Source organism: Netta rufina, assembly GCF_964035555.1.
Source record: "Netta rufina genome assembly, chromosome: 11".
Taxonomy (NCBI): domain Eukaryota; kingdom Metazoa; phylum Chordata; class Aves; order Anseriformes; family Anatidae; genus Netta; species Netta rufina.
In genome coordinates, this window is record NC_140134.1 from 10,659,535 (window position 1) to 10,677,030 (window position 17,496).

The 17,496-nt window shown below is 40.6% G+C and overlaps 1 protein-coding gene across 3 annotated transcripts in view; it reads right to left on the reverse strand.

Moving 5' to 3' along the window:
* Positions 1-718: 718 nt before the first annotated feature.
* NEO1 (neogenin 1) overlaps positions 719-17,496 on the reverse strand; it is a 184,930-nt gene continuing 168,152 nt past the window's right edge. For 2 of the 3 annotated variants that reach the window (XM_084293686.1, XM_084293685.1), the window contains exons 22-29: positions 14,724-14,792; positions 13,731-13,878; positions 11,390-11,628; positions 10,594-10,686; positions 6,185-6,343; positions 4,328-4,582; positions 3,871-4,007; positions 719-1,504 (exon numbers count right to left, since the gene is read on the reverse strand). In XM_084293686.1, coding sequence (XP_084149812.1) covers positions 1,421-1,504; positions 3,871-4,007; positions 4,328-4,582; positions 6,185-6,343; positions 10,594-10,686; positions 11,390-11,628; positions 13,731-13,878; positions 14,724-14,792 — 1,184 coding nt within the window. In that variant the 3' untranslated portion in view covers positions 719-1,420. Of the gene's footprint in view, positions 1,505-3,866; positions 4,008-4,327; positions 4,583-6,184; positions 6,344-10,593; positions 10,687-11,389; positions 11,629-13,730; positions 13,879-14,723; positions 14,793-17,496 lie in introns of all 3 variants that reach the window. The other variant, XM_084293687.1, reaches the window with a different exon arrangement.

A 17,496-nucleotide genomic window follows, 5' to 3' on the forward strand; every position in this document is an offset into this window, starting at 1 on the left:
GCACCTGAGTTGCTAATACTGTTTTTATTTTAAATGGTTTCAAAAGTGTAAAAAAATACATTTTGCCTTGCTTATGTCTCTCAAGAATCCTTAAGAGGATTCTCGTTTAAATGGCCTGGGATAGAGAAATTGCACTGGGGTTGGATGTGCTGCTGAAGGAGCCTGTGGACATGATGTGTTCTCAAAGGCATGGCGTAAAATCTTTAGAAGAGGTCCACAGCTCTCTGCTTGAAGAGGGCCAGGTTGCTCAAACCTCAGCAGCACCAGCAGCGAAATGCTGTGCCTGGGCGCTGCTGCCTGTGCCAAGTTCTCCGTGCTGCGTGAGTGTTAATCTGCACTTTAGTTTCATGATGCGGCCTTTAACCTAACAACAACAAAACAGAGCACTGATGCCAAAATAAGCTGTAGTGTCATCTAAACGTAAGGAACCCTACTTTACAGGAGGAATTTTTTTTAATGTTTCTAAATGACTCTCACTGCAATTCAGTAACCAGAGACACAGTATGCTGAAGTTACAAGGAAGGACGTTACAGAAGATGCTTTCATTTTCTTCAGTCTTTCGAGTCAATGTAGAAAGACAGGAAAACAACAATAATGAAACCTCCCACTGGATCCCCTCCCCTTCCCCATCTACTTTTCCCCACTCAAAATATTGAAACTGCACAAAAAGCGACAAACAAGCCTTTCAAATTACATTTCAATTCAAACAGACTGGTAATCTCACAGTGATGAGAGGAGAAAGTCAGGCTTTTAATAATTATAATATAAAAATAATAATAAAAAAAAGCTTACAAATAGCAGTGCAGCATCCCAAAAGGCCATGGATTAACTGCCAGAAGGGGACGTAATTATACGCAGAATAAAAAACAAACAAAACAACCCACACTGGCAATGAATTTTCATACACAATAGAACAAGCAGTCAAATGTCAGTCTAGGCTGTGGAAAACAACAGTTTCTCCTTTTTTTTTTGATTACATTAGTTTTTTTCCTTTTTATAAAAAAAAGATAAAATAAAAACACAAAATTGTACATAAATGCGAATGTCCAACACTGAAAAGGCAGGGCAATCACACCACTGAGACAAAACCTGACCAGAAAAAAAAAATGTGAAGTCCACTTTTTTTTTTCCTTTTGTCTGGATGCTAGATTTCAGCCTGATGCGTCCCATCCTGCATGGTCTCAGCAGGTAAATGGAATTCAACCTGGCAATGACTTCATTGCAGGATGATGACAAGAAAGGTCATCTCTCTTCGAGCTGTAGCACAAATGCACCAGTTGGTTTGTTTGCTTTCTGTGAATGCTCTCAATGTGCTGTCCCTCTTTTTCTGTATTTTTTATTCTCTGTACAATTCCTTGCATTCCAAGGCTGAGTCCCAAGACTTGTGATACGATTTGGAGTCATGTCCTGGTGAAGGTGGTCATGCTGTAGTGATGGCATTAAGGTCCTTCATAAGTCCTTCCAGGTGGGCCATCTCTTTGGTCAGCTCATCTGGTTCATAATTCTGTGGGAGATGGAAAGAGTTAGTTACTGACAAGGTGACATGCGGTCTTTGGAGAGAGACAAAGTAAGGAATAAGAAGTGGTCAGTGATTCTAGCACAGCTTGTGGCTCTGACACATGAGTAAGCAGAAGCAGATTTACTGAGAGTTATAGAACTAATACGTTGAATAACACTATTTTAAATGCACATCTTTTTGCAATGGTGATTTATGGTTTAACTGACTGTGAAACTGTGATCATCTTATTTGTTTCACCTGTGTCAGTTCCTGCCTCAAGGTAACAGCTGTCTTTGAACTGAAGTAGGTATTTTAGAAAGAGTGTCCTGGCTTGATTGGAAAAAAAAATTTGAAAAAAATCATACAGGTAAAATTGTTTTAAAACACACTTAGGCTTGCTAAAAAGATCATACTCCATTTTTAGCCTCAATTGTCTAGCTTCAGCTATTGTAATACTGTAATCTATACAGGTACATAGACGGATACCATGAATTAGTTCATCTCAAAACCTTTCTAAGCCAAGTCTTTCATAGAAGGACATAGAACTCTTTTCATAGGAGGCGAGCCAGGCTGCTCGTGGTATTCCAGTACCAGCTCTAATAGTGCCAAATCAGGAGCCCCAGAACTCCTGTGTGATCATTTCTGCTCTGTATAATTGAGGCCCATTATTAGACCTTCTGGCTAGAGCCTAGTATTAAAGCTACTGCTCAGCTGACTGCGTACCCCTAAACTGGAGTGCTCAGACCTGGCAGTGTTATCTCACTGCTGTGCTCCTAAATACAAACCCCTTCTTTCATTTAAGCAGAGAAGAGCAGCAACTTTCGATTTACCAAGCAAATCTAGACTGTTTTGTACCAGAGATGTCCTCTCTGTCCTGTGTCTAACACGCTATCTGCCAGCAATTGGCAATGATAAATATCAGTGAGCTGGAAGTATTCAGACTTACTCTTCTCATAAGGACTACATCAATTCAAATCACCTTCTAATCCTAATTCCTAAAACTCATAATTTAGCTAGCATATAAAGTGTGCATGATGACTTTATACTGTACTAATTTATTAATAAACTTATTCATGTATATTTTTAAGTTATAAATTTAATTGATGAATAACTAATAAGTGTTTTGGCACCAACTCTAAATAAACAAGTAACATAGGAGCGACAAATAGAGGAGTGAAAGTATACTAGATCAAGTACATGTATGCATATAATTTCTAGAGTCCAGCACATACAGAAGTAAAATCAAGAGGATGAATTAGAGACAACAACAATGTGACAAAGGCATGCAAGAAAAACGAAACATGACAAAAAAATCGTTCAAAATGAGCATTTCCTCTAACAGTAATACAATAGCTAATATAAGAACTTCTTGGCCTGTGATTTCAAAAGAAAGCTCTTTCCTGACACCTGGAAGATCCTCACCTCTTAAAAACTGTCTATTTCCAAAGAAGCTCAATAGTTGTATTTTTCTCGGAAAGTCAGAACACTTTCACAAGAATGAAATCTAAATATTTGGGATCACGGCTTTAATTAAACATTTTGGCTTTAATGCTAAGTTTTTCGTTCGCAATGACACTCTGGATGCTTTAGTGGCTATGCAACAGCACAGGAAGCTGCAGCTGCAGGACTTTAAAAGGATCCAGGCACGGTATGCTTGCAAAACAGATAGAAAAAAATGACATCTCAAAGTGAGCATGAACACAACACCTTAAGCTGTACAGAAGAGCAAGCGGCACCATTGGAGGCCTTCAGCTCTGTGAACAAAGATTCTCTTTACGCCAAGGTAAGCCAAAAAAAAGACGTGCAGGGGAACTTTCACAGCTCCAGTACAGAACCTTGTGTACTGAAGGCCAAGTCATAAATTCATCATCTCCATTAGGTGCTATGTGTTGTAAAAAATTAGAAGACAAGTATCTGGCTTTACTCCCTTCTTGTAATTGTGAGACCGTTACTCTACGTTCAGCTAATAGCTTCAAGACAGCCAGAATGTTGCTGGAGGTTTATCAGTTTTGACTCAGTGGGCCTTGTGGACTGGAATAGATGGAAGCACTGCGTCTGTTTAGTGGTGCATAACGAGAAACAGAGGTATGCTCACAGGTAACTTTCAGAATTAGAAAGTACTATTAATACCTGCATTTACGTGCTTATTCTCTGAATTCACAGCCTTGTGTAGAAGGTTTTGGCAGTAGATGATTTTTTTTATGTGGGTTAACAAGCAATGGCACTTGGTAGAAGTCAGAAGCCTCATTATCCTCTGCCTTTGAAAGTCTCAGTGCAGTCATTACTGAAGTTTACAACGATCATACACACAGAGGTTCACCATTTTGATACGCACTGCCAAACGAAGCTGCTGGCAGTGTAAGAGTACCTACGCTTTCCGAGTCCTCGAGCATCCTGGTGGTCTCCTGCACGTCAGGGGCACTGGGAACTACCACTGGCATAGGAGGTCGAGTTCTTCCTAAGGTCCCAATTGACGCAGTCTTCACCGAGTGAACGGGATGGTTAGGAGCTTAAAAGAAATTGTTATATAGTTATGCCTCAGTTAATTAATATTCTGCCTATTCAGAAGGCTCTTGGTAGTAGGAGAATAAAAAGGTTTCTATTAGAATAGAGGAAAATGAACACTTCAAATAATGAAATGCTGAATTTGAATTTTTGTCTAGTTAATCTATGTACTGAAAAGGGCCTTGAAAATAGAATCAAAAAAAATCAGTCCAGCGTCTGACACGTTTTCTTTGACACCCAACTCTCCCTATCATTTTCTGCTTAAAATCTCCTTCTTTCTTTCTCTGTGTGACAAGTGTCTCCGGCAAGTTTTCCCCTGCTCACCTTGCTGAGTCAGTAATGGGGTGCTTGGCAATGCAGGGTCGTACGTGGAACCAGCTGGTGGGACTGCTGGCACTGCAAAACTCTTCAGCGGGTGGGAAGGACGAACATGTGCTGTGGGGAGGTTCTGAGCTGAATCCTCCTCTTGTGCATTAGCCAGGTAAGCTCCTGTGGTGCTTTCAGGATCCTGATGGTCAGCACATGTCTGAGAGGAGGAAGCTGGCATGGTGTCCGTGCTAGGTGTGTTTCGAACAGATTCTACAACAGACAAGAAGCTGTGGTTTATTTCCTTTTACAGAAATTTTCTCTGTGGTCACATGGAAACAAAGCAGTAGTGTTTACAAGCACCATTCCCAAGATTTGCTGCTATAAGCTAAGAAGCAAATTCACGAGTCAGCTGTGTAGCAATTAACACCAGTTCCATGTAACCGTCCTGTTGTAGAGTGAACGGCAACAGCTGTTCAGTAACAAAATAAGCTGGAGAACTGAATGAGTCCACAGGTATAAGACCAAATCAACAGCTTTGTGTGGGAACAGCTACGTGTAAGAAGACAGACAGCAGCCTGGGCCTCAGACGAACAGCACAGAACACGAATCTTCAGTCTCATTTTATACTTCAGTATTTCACAACACAGGAATTCTTATATAGGTATATGTTCCGCATATATCACTGAAATGCATACAGAAGAGCTTTTTTTTTTTTTTTTTTTTTTTTTTTTTTGAGAAAGATTTCAAATCCATTTACTTGCTGAAAACTGAAATGAAATCCCAGGCTTCATTTGGCTGCCTGCAGCAGCTCCACCCACATCTCAGAGAACAAGATGGTACCTTGAATTTAGGGCATCGTGATCCTGATCAGACCATGTGCAGGAAAAGATCTGGATGGCAAGAGCTGACACTTCAGCAGCATAAACACAGCAAGAGGAACCTCTGCCTCTAACATATCATCTGTGTGTTTGCACCCTTGTGAATTGTTTTCAGAAGGAAAGAGGAAACAATACTGTTGGCTCTGGCACCTTAACTAAAATTTAGACCTTAAGCTACAGAAACCCAGAATTCACTTCATCTCAGGATGTTATCCACTTGCAATTTAGCAATACCGTTGCTTCAGAATTTTTTAAGAAAACTGGAGACATTACAAAAACTATCGCAAGCAATTGTGCGTCAAGCCTGAAAAACGCCGCATAGGAAACACCACAATTTTCTTTGTGCTTCAGGAGGATTAACTAATAGCTCTCAGTAACAAAATCTGGACTTTTGTTCTGTCTCACTTTTAAACACAACTAATTAGGAAAGTTATTATCACATTAAATAGCTCATATTAGATGTAAACTGATGTTTCAGACTCCAGGGCTGAAGGTTTTATATTAAGGAGTCTTCCTTTTTGAAGTTGTATGTATATAAAACATTAAGCCTCCTTTTCCAAGGGCATTATCACCTATTGAAAGGATCAGTATCTGAGCTACACGAGAAGCAGTCTACATAAAACGCAATCTAATTGTCAAGAATATTGTCTGTACTTAAACCCATCCCTCTGCCTCTTAGGGAAGTATTTTTTCCCATTCTTCCTCATAGTCTTCTATTGGCAACAAGCCAGGAAATGCTATGGGTCACCTACCGAAGCAAATACACACAGCGCTAGTTGCTGTCTGTCGTTATCTAAAAACCTCAGAAGTTAATTTTACTTTCATTCAGCACAAAGAGACTCAATGAAAGGAAGAAAAGTATCTGTTGGGACAGTTCGCATTCCTTGGGCAAAGACCAAAATGGTGACTGACCAAGTTAAGTTTCAGCTGTTGATTCCACATTTCACTCATTGTTCCAATACAATCAAAATCTACCTGCATGTTTATATCTCACCTGTGGAATTGGCCCTGTCTGAATGGGACATGGATGTGCCAATCGGCCACGGGTTGACCTGGTGATGGAGATAGCTGCGAGTTGGAGAAGCGAGGCTGCCGGAGTGGAAATGATGGTGAGGGTTATCGAGTGAATGGATGGGATGAGCACTAATCACAGCTGTGAATGAATATAAGACAGAAAAATGCTTAACATACAGACAAGCATGCACATGTACTGAAACGCACCACATCCCTCCCTTCTCCCACAAAGCCTCTGAGCAGGGGAGCTAGGACAAGCTCCCTCTGTGACAAGACACAAACCCCCCAAAGAAGCAGAATCCTCCATTTTCCTGCACAGCAAGTGCTCTTCTCTTGGCTGTGTCTTCCAAGAGTTCTGTTACACTCCCTTTAAAACTCCACATATTTTATGCTGTGCTATAAATGTCAGACCTAATACAGGAGACATCTGAGCTCAAATTCCAAACTATTTGTGACTGCCATTGAATTTCTCAACATTGTAATGGAATGTGGCATCTTTGGTTAATTAATTAATGTAAGACAAATAAGCATAGGACATGACAGACACCAAAGGCTCTATTCACTCCCTCTGTGCGGAATTAGTAAAGCTCTGCTCCTATACATTTAAAACTGAAAACAGTTTTTTCATTTTTTTCCCATTTTTTATCTTGCTGTCTTTATTGCATTTATTCCTGCTTGACACACGTGAATTTTATACTTACTGTAAAACATCCTTTGCCCTCACCCTCTTGTGACAACAGCAAAACAAAGTCCCACTACTCCCCACATGGAAGGAAAAGTGTACAGTTTAGCTCTTAGGAGAGACTGAAATACTGAGTTGCTCAAAATCACCCAAAAGAAGTCTCAACACAGAAAACAGAAGGAAAAGGCCAAAGGTCAGTGCTAGCATTAGTACCATAAAGAAAAACACAGTTGTAGTTGGTTGGTTTGAACCTTTTCTGGAAATTCTCCACATGTGGTGCCTTTGAAAGTTACTTTCTAGGACTGACGATGCACAAATCTATCATTATAATGGTAATCCAGTTAAGACTTCTTGCATTGATGCATGCTGTTTGAACTCAAAGGCTGACTAAAGAAACCTGAACCCTCTGACTTCTTCATTTCCTGGAAAATAGCCTGTCAGCAGGACAGAATATGGGAATTGATCAGAGAAGGTAATATGTGTACAGATTTTCAGCTATTGGTAATAACCATTAAGTTAGACCCACAGAAAGGCAACCCCATTATCATCAGCCTCCTATAAATGAAGAGTAACTACACTCCATTACTGAGCATTCGGTTCTAGATTTAAATCCTAGGGAAACATGTCCAGGGATACAGTCACAGTAAAATACCAGCTATTCTCACTAAGAGCCTCAAGGAAGATTACAGTGTCACTTTGTCTCACAGGGAACTGGCAAATCAAGGAATAAACCACAAGAACTGGGTGATCAGAAACTGTGGCAGAGATGACAGTCATCAGAGACACCGGGAGTTCTCCTGCATGTCAGCAAGGTAGGAAGCACGTAGACTGTAAGGCATAACATTTTATAAGCATGAACATTTTAATTACTTCTACTTGTAAAAACTACTGCTGTATCAATTTGGTCATTATCAAATATAATGAATGTCAGTACAAAAGACTGCCTAGACATTTCTGCAACTGCAATAAAAATCTTGCACATAACTCTGTGCCTCAGAAGACACTTCTTAAAAGCTTGGGGATGGAGAAAAAACAAGACCACAGTAGTTCTGAAACACCACCCAAAGCAGAATCCAGTGAGCAAGTTGGAAAAACTTGATCCAGTGAAAAACCAGGTCCTAGGTATGTGCACCTTCTCACCTAGCCATCCAGCTAGGGCAACTCTGCAATTACTTTTCTGGATACCTAAATCACACAAAGCTTTACAGTTCAAAAATCAGTATGCTGTAACACCAGATCACAATGTGCTATTTAATTTCAAGGAAGAAAAAAATTCATAGGAAGAACAAGACAAAGAAAAATGTGCATTAAGAAATAAATAGGTCTTTGCTTCCTAATATCCTTCCAGAAGTTTTGTTTTCCAGTTGTCAAAAGGTAGGGACTAACGAGGCATGCACCATTCCTGTTGCACTGCTGGAAATTATACTGAAATTGAACATACTAAGTTATCCTAATTTAGTACTTAAGAGGAAAAATATCTAGATTTGAACACTACAGTACAGGGAAATAAAGGAACAGGAAGGTATCTGCAGCCACAGGCTTAAACACACTAAATGGTTCTGCCTATGCTGCTTATTGAAAAGAACGTCATGTACCAGAACGTCCATTTTCAGTGGAGCTTCTGCAAGAAAGTAAAGACATCACCTTAATGTTTTCACTGACTGTAAAAAATCCTACAGTTGTAACTCCTTGGAGCTTTTGCAAACAGGACAAAAACTCAAAAGAGAGTCACAAAAACAATCTCAAGCCCTAAGGCACCAGAGGACCTTACTTATCCTTCCTGACATTTAGTGCATCGTGCTAGCCTGTTGCACCAAGCCAGCTGTGTCTGCAGCTGGTTCTTTCATTCTGGGCAAGGCAGGATCTATTGCAGGATGGAGGGGAAACACATATGTTTTTCAAGCAAACACAGCAGGACTGGCATTAAAAAAAAAAAAAAAAAAAAAAAAAAGATGTCAAAGCCAGGTTTGGTGCTGCAAGGAAAAATCATATCCACAACTGTATCTGCCAGCATAATCACATCAGCTTGAATACCATTATAAAGTGGAACTGGAATATGCTACCTCCATAAAATATGTACCACCACCGTATCTATCACTCTTGTCAGCTGCACATCTTCCCATCCTGTGTGGGAGTGATTGTGTAAAGTTGCCAGATCTTTGTCACTGAATTTTGTAGCACGAAACGCGCATTGCTCTGCTCTTTCTGTGCAGTACTCAGCATGTTTCAGCACTGGCTCCTGTACTCATTTGTATTATGTTGTGTTATGCTGCATCCCATTTACAGGAAGCCGCACTTGTCATTATCAGAAAAGTGCAAAGGAAGTCTCACTGCAGTCTGATTTTTTTTGTGGGGTCACACAAGTCTGAATTCATCACGTTCCAGAACCTGACATGGGACAGGGAATCATCAGAATCCAATAGCTGCCGTGTCCACCGTTAGACACCCATACATGACAGCAGGTAACAACAGTAGCAATTACCTGAGTTAAACATGAACTTTATGTTCATGAACAAGACATGTCCCTGAACAAGACATGTCTAAAGCTCATACCAAATAAGCATTGTGTGATTTTGCCTCACAGTTCTGTCGGTGCAGGTAAGCTTTTGTAAACGTTCACAGTTTTACTTGTGCTGAAGTCAAGGTTTCAGTCTAGTTGTTCAGAGGATTGGCAAAGTCCCTTTTCATCTCAGAATTTTATCATTTGAAAACCACAGGTATGTTTTAATTCTGAAAATATTTCATAATAATAATTGTATTTCTGTTACTTCAACACAATTTCTAAGTCAGCATACTTGCTCAAATTGTCATTAATTAGCAGCAAAATACACAAATAAGGAACAACAAACCAGACATCCTCCTCATTTAAAAGTCTGCTCTGCCAGACTCACAAAACCTCAGCCTCCAGCAGTGATGCATCCACATTTCAATAAATTAGTATAATAGACACATTGCGGAGCAAAACTACTGTACATACTGCAGAGGCTTTTGTTATCTTTTCCAAAAAAGAAGACAACTAATGGCAGAGAAGAGCCTGACTGAGATTCACCAACCCAGGAAGGCAGCAGGAAAGGCGAACACAGAATGCGCTACCGGGTCCTCCCGTACTAGAACCACAAATCTCTTGATGAAACCAGTAGGAGACTGGTTAAAAACAGACTATAGAAAGAACTATGTTACACAGCAGGTTTTGAACTTCTCGAACTTGCTACCACAGGAGACTAGAGGCAGACAGCAGTTTCAGAAAGGGGTCAAGACCTGTTCAGCAGGTCAGTAAATAGAGCACAGAAGTCTCAGCAGTGATGTACCCTCTGCAGTTCCTATCTAACAGCTGGATACTGGCAGAATACAAAGGGAATGGACTATAAAAAGCAGCCAGGCTCCTAGGCTCTCCCTAAGAGGCACCTGCAATTGTTGCTGCTGGAGACTGGGACAGACAGACTGCTGGACACATTCTAACTCTTCCCCCTTTTGCAGCATGCCACCCAGTACAGCTATTCCTTCTAACTCGATCTAACTCTGCCTTCATGATAAGGGATTCAGGATGCCTTCTTTGAACTGTTTCCACTGTGGATATGACAGAACTACTTAGGAGATGTAAGCAGGGAGACTGTAAGTGAACGTGTGTGCCTTTGCATACAGCATCAGCATGGCTTGTTTGGGTGCTCCCAAATCCAGGACAGCTGGTAGGTGGGCTGCTGACTTACGCTGAGGTGGCTGAGAATCAAAAGGCATCATCATCTTGGGCCTCATTCCCCTTCTTCCTGCCAGCGTGGACATGCTATCCTCTGACTCATGCCCTGAAGAAAGAATACTGAAGGTTATTTACCATGGAAGCAAGACTTCTGTGATACCATACCATGATGATTTCAATCCTCCTCTCGTTATTTCTGAGTGCAAAAGAGGGCTCTCCCATCTGTAAGCAGTTTTGTGACTCACAACTGACAAAAACAGCTCTCCCATCCTTCACCACGAAGTGGGGAGGAGGAGGAGTGTTAAAGATAACTGGTCACTCTCCAGAACTCGCCAGGCCATCAGGCTAACACAAACCTCTGGCGATGCAGCTCTGGGAAATGAGTGGTAGAACAGAGTCATGCGTGTGGGTAAGACGTGCTGGATCACCACGTAAACCACTCACCATGTGGAAACTCAGCCAAGCCTCAGAGATGAGCAGTAGCTGGCTAAGGTGCCGAAACCTGATTGTGTATTTGCTGAAAGAAATGTGTCACACACTTCTTACATGATCTTCTGATTACCGATCAGTATTTACTACAGGAAATTCATTATTTAATTCTCGTGCATTCACTTTCCTCAGTAAAACATGTGGTCCTTCCTTTTCATAGAGCCTTATAAACCAGGAACAAGACAAATTCAGTACTCGTAAAGTAAGAACAAAGGAATATTATGGTAACCAAATAACATGCCAATAAAGTGATTTTGACAGATAAAGTAAAATATCTATAGTTTTAAGAATCAGGATCAAAGTACTTGCTGATAGCTCACCTCTGTAGGAATTCCGCCTTTGATGGATATTGCTGTCCATGGAATTATCAACTGGGGTGATGTCTTGGGAGTTGCGAGGGATTGGGGTATCTGTCATGATTGGATTGGGATCTGGAGATTTATCAATGGGTTTTAGCTCCAGTCTTTCATGATGGATCCAAAGGTCAGGAGGCTTGACATCTTTGGAGTTTCCTTTGTACTTGTGGGACCCATTCACTGATTTGCAGGCAGCTCGTTTCCTTGGGAAGGAAAACAAATGAAATGTTCTTAGATGTATGCTTCCTTTCACTTGTTGAAAAAGGCAAATTTTCATTGAGATTTCTTTCTGATCTTGTATCCAGCTGAGCGAAAGCTACCCACTGGGCAGGAAGCTTTGAATTTTACATATAAGCACATATGACATCTCAAAGCATACCCCTGCATATTCTGCAACTCTGATGCCATGAATTTTGTCTCAAATGGTACCACATGCTGTAGAACTGTGCTCTACAGACTAAGCTTTCATTAACAAAAATTAAGTTTCCAGTGCTTATGGTTATTAAAAGAATATTCTAAACACGAAGTGTATGTACACCATGCTGTGCTGTACTCCAGGGTTTACAAACAACCTCAAACAATAGCTGCAGAAGGAGTGTGGAAATAGCCAATTATCCCAACAGGATGGTTAACACTAAAGATTAATGACAAGAACATTCATTTTACCACTGCTCAGGTTAGACACATCTAACTAATGTGCTTTTTCATCACTGTTGAACAGCATCAGCAGCCAACTGGGGAGAGTGCTTGTGGGGAAGACATTTGACAAGAAGGAATTTGGGAAAAATTAAATTCAGAGCTCCAGCACTGCCCCCCCTACTCACTTCTCCTTTTGGGCCCTGGCAGTGCTGGAGGAAGGCGTCCCTTCTAGGTAGCACATTTGCTAGGAATGGCTAAGATATCTGCCTATATACAAATTTGAAAGTATCGTCAAACAGAGCCTCTCGTGTAGGTGATACACAGCCAGACATGCTCCCAGCATCTGGCTGCGAGCTCTGTAGTTGAACAAATGAAGCAGATCAGAAGGTTGTGTGTTGCTGCATGTGGGAGGTGGCATTCAGAAACTGGGAAAGCAAAGGCAAGATTTCACAGGGTTATTTTTGCTGCTTGAGAAATAAATAACCTCTCTTGGGCACAAGACCCTGAACTTTCTCCTCTCCCAATCACATCTCCCAGCTGCTAGACTCTCATATCCACGTTCTCTTCTCCCAAGAATTTGCATTCTTGCAGGATAGTCCAGCTTCAGCAAAAAAGTGGGATTACCTTCTAAGCCAAGCTTTTAATCACTTTCTTATAACCCTGGTTTGCATAAAACAGTCTCTTCAAACTTAAAAACAATAAAAAGCTTTCAGCTCTGTTCAGTTCTTTAAAAGAACATGCAGAAACAACTTCCAGTAGCCTAGTGAATGGCAGCATCACTGCTGTCATCTTAATTCAGATGAGTGAGGGTAGAAGTCAGACACACAGTTGTATTTAGGATTCTGGAGCACTTTTCTAAGGAGTCCAGCTCCAGCTCCAGATTCCACTCCAGTAATCTGTCCAAGAATTAGCTATTATCATGCACAGCTTGGAAGCCTGCTGTGCACAGTGGAGGACATACTAAGAACAGAAGTGAGAATCTGCCTGAGCTGTTGAGCTCACACAGCTCTACACAGATGTATCAGCACAGGGTTGGAAACAGAAGAGCCAGGCCTGCATGCTGCTCTGCCTGAATTAATTCTGCCTCTGATCCTGGCGCAAGCAGTAACGGAAGCTGCATAATGAGATGTCAGCTCTCAGACGACCATCTGAGCTTCCAGCAAGACATTCACCAGAGATTGGTGTGATTACTGTAAGCACACAAAGCTGATATTCAGACAAGAATGCAAGATAATCCCAGTATTTTAAACAGTACTTTCTTCTCAGAGAGAAGGAGTGTAGGTCTATATGAAAGCATTGTTATAACATTTTTGTCTGTAAACCTTTGATGTTTTGTAAACTCTGAAATACTGATTAAGAAAAGCTGATGAACATCATCACCAACTTCATGATAACATCCATCAATACAACTGAATTATCTGCCAAACACTGGAGTTCAAACTCATGTCACAGCACTGCATTACTACATTGGTGTCAGAACAGAGCTTCTACAGCTTACAAGGCTTAAAAGTAATGAATTCTACATCATAAAGATATATCTATCATAAAGATCCATACATCATAAAGAACCATACATCATAAAGATCTATACATCGTAAAGAACAGATTAAGTGAGAAAAATAACTGAATTCATTGAGAAAGGTAGGACAGGGCTATGTGTCCTTACTTTTTCTGGTGAGAAGTGGTACGACGAGTGCAGAAGACAGCAACTATCACCACGATCACAATGGTGATGACTCCAACAGATACGATGATCACAAGGAGCATGTTGCTATCCAGGGGAGAAGTAGGGCTTCCATGGGGACTGTTACTGCCTGTAAGAGTAGGGAGAAAAGGGTTACTTTTTATTAAGACTTTACTTGGAAAAGATCCTCAACAAAAGCAAGGAATGCCAATACCAGACTGGGAAAAAGATCAGTAGAATAAGAAAGACAGTTTATCTGCTAGGATTTCATGTGAAATGCTTACTTATTTTTCTGTCATTCGCCAATCGTGTTTCTGTACAACTGTGTAATCTGTAAGGTGCTTTATAGATCCAGTTCCAACTACCAGTCTATAAAGCCTCAAGTTCACCCTACTCTAATAGCTATCATAAAAAAATTCAATAGTTGAGTCTGAGGAGAATTAACTCGGGACCATGCTAGAACTACAGCACAATGGGCATTCCCCTGGACCCAGTAATCACAGGAATTGTATCAATATTCTACAGCGGTCACTTTCCTCTGAAAAAAAACACTTTTTATGTAACACTAATGAGTGTTACCTTAGGGCAAGGCTCCACATTGCCCAGTGCTAATACGGAGAAAGGGTTAAGATGATTTTTTTCCATCCTAATATGTTCTCACTGAATAATTTTTACATTTGTGCACTAGAGCAGGCATTTAAAACTAAACCGAGAACAAGATCTACTGTCAAGACTGAAATGAAAAGGAAGGGGAAGGTATTTTTTCCAAATACCCTACACAGTAGGCAAGAGTGCTGACACAAGTCTGATAACAGTTTCTCGAGTGGGAACAGCTACCATCATACGAGAAAAAAGTTATGGAAACAGATTTGGTTTGGGTTGTAAACAGTGTACTATTTTTGGTGGGCTGTCTCATCACTCTGAAATACCACAAGTCACTGCATTTGAATTGAAAAGCTTTGTAACAACACTTACCACCGAGTGGTGGTTTGTAATCTGGCCCTATGTCCACTGGGCGGCTTCCCTTTCCTGCAGATCCTGAAGCTGAAAAAGTCACATATAGGGTAATTCTATAAATACATCTATACACATACATATACAGACACACGTACACCTACGTTCACATCAACACCCGCTCTAGCACTACAAGGCAGCTCCTTTGGAATTTCTCTCTGAACAATTGTGAGCATTTCTTAATCCTTTTCTCCCCATACATAAAGATACAGCAACTATGTTTCTCCAGGAAGAGAACCACTTCAAAAGAGCTATTAGCTTCCTGTGCTTAGTATCCATTTTAAACAATACAACAAAAATTATTTGCAGTAATACACAGGTATATATTGAGGTAAATGGTTTTGCCACACTTATACACACAGCTAATCATCCTGAAACAGTAGTTATAGAGGTTTCTTTTCCTAATCCCTAATTACGATAAGCGAGGAAGAAAAAGCACAGTAATATAATATTAAGTCCCTTCCTAACCTTAAAAGCTTGCTTTAAAATTCTCCCCATTCTTTCCTGTTTGTTTTACCTTTGCCACAAGTGACAATGAATTATCACGGAAATGTTTTTGGCAAAACCCAGGGAAAACAAATTAATTAGTTTCAAAGCATTATGTTTATAGGCTGGCAACAGAAGTAAACGTATCTATATGTTAATTATTACAATCCGAGGCACATGGCACAGCCTCTTAGCAGAATCTCCTGGGTGCTAGATGCAAGAGCCAACCTACCCATTGAAACGCCATCCTCCTGCTCCTCTACCAAGCACTTCCCCTCATGTAAATCAGGTCTAACTCAGATCACTTGCTGCCACAGCAAGAGGCATGAAGTCACAAGTTCACCTCTAATACCAAGATCTCTCCTGAGTTAGCAGAAGGCTTCCAGAAGAAAAGGTGCACAAAACCTGTTTTTTTCATCACTTATGTGTTTTCATTAGAATACACTAGTGCAAAATGACCACGAATGATAAAAACAACACTGTTCTTTGGATGTTGCATTACGTTTCCCCCCTTTACAATGTTCCTCTTAATGGAATTTGTTATACTTGACACATTTTTACAGAGGTAGGCACAAAAAGTCAAAACCACAAAAAACAAGTCCCCAGATACAGCAGTTTACATCTCGAAGAAGGGTTTTCTCAGTTAACAATCCACACTAATCAAGAACTAGTAAGTGTAAAAGTATGTGCCATGAATGGAAATTATTAATCTGAAGTCAAAAGTATGTAAATTAGTAACTGTGAAATAAAGACAACTGATAAGAACAGCAAAGGCACCAGCAAGACTACTGAATAAACCCCAAGGAGGACAATAAGAAGGAATGTTACACGTATACAGTGAGGAATTAGATGTAGTCTATAATAATGGGAAAGGCGTATTGCAGGACAAATCTATAACGAACAAGATATATTGCACCTGCCAGCCCAGAGAGGCCATAGCATTCAGTTAAACGAGTTTTCTCTTTGAAGTACTGGACTGGTAATTTTGCAGCATCGATGAAATAAATTAAACAGAATTTTCATCAGCTGGTATTTAATATATTTAGATCTGTACGACCATATAACTTGCACCAAAGAGATGTGAAAAAAAACTCGGTGAATTCTCTGAATCAAACCTGGCACTGAAGGCAGAGTGGAGTACCAGAGAAGCTTGGAGGGGGGCAGAGGAGGAGGCAATAAAAATAACTGGCAATATTTTAAAAAGAGAAATAGACAGCCCTATGCATTTTTAATGCAGGAGCTGGATCTTTATAATAGGCAAGATCATGGAAAAACTGACAGATAGGAGATGGGGGCATACTTCATGCCCATCTTCCTGTTTTACTGAAAACAGGTCTTTTCAAACAAACAATGTCAGACAATAAATTTAGTTCAGAACAGAAACTCAGAAACTATGCAGACATACTATATTTAGACTTCCATAAAACATTTCACTGAGCTTTGTTAAAAATAGCATAATAAAAAAGCAATGTGGCACATATTAACAAGATTAACAACTAATTAACTGATAAGAATAAGAATTATAATTGCAGAATCATTATTCACAAGGGATATTTCTAATGAGGTTCTGCAAAGACCTGAGCTTGGCCAAGTATAATTCAATATCCTTAATAACACTGTGAAAGAAAATTAAAATAATTGCTACTAAAGTTCACAGATGGCATAAAATGATGGAGTAGATAATAAGATATGCAAAGTCACCTGCACGGAGCAGCAGGGATGACGTGTAAATGTGGGTGTAAGACCCTGAGTCAGGGCAGTTTATCATGGGCCTGCACTCACTACCATACTGCCCCTGGACACGTGCATATGTGACAAGAGTGTAAATCACATTTTGATGATAAAAACGCTGGAAGTCAGAGATAGGGAGGAAACAATATTCTAGCTGTGGACATCCTTGGAACAACCACCTGCATGCAACCCTCAGAGGGGGGCAGCTCAGGGACACCAGGCGCTGGCACAGACCACGTGGCCTCTGTGCAGCAAGCAGCGTGCACACTGCCAGCCAAGCAAAGGTATCTACAAGGCACGAATGCCAGTTTTCAAAACATGGTGAAATTCAGGTATCTAACTGACCATGTCACTTCTCAGCGTCTAATTCCAGAAAGCAGGGACCAACAGCACAGCCTGTACACGGTGGGGAGCTTGCTCCTGAATACAGGAAAAGTGCTGACATGGGGGTAAGGAGACCAGAAGCACTGTGACCAGAGACTTGGTCCCACTGGACTTTGTTCCTTCCACTCTCGAA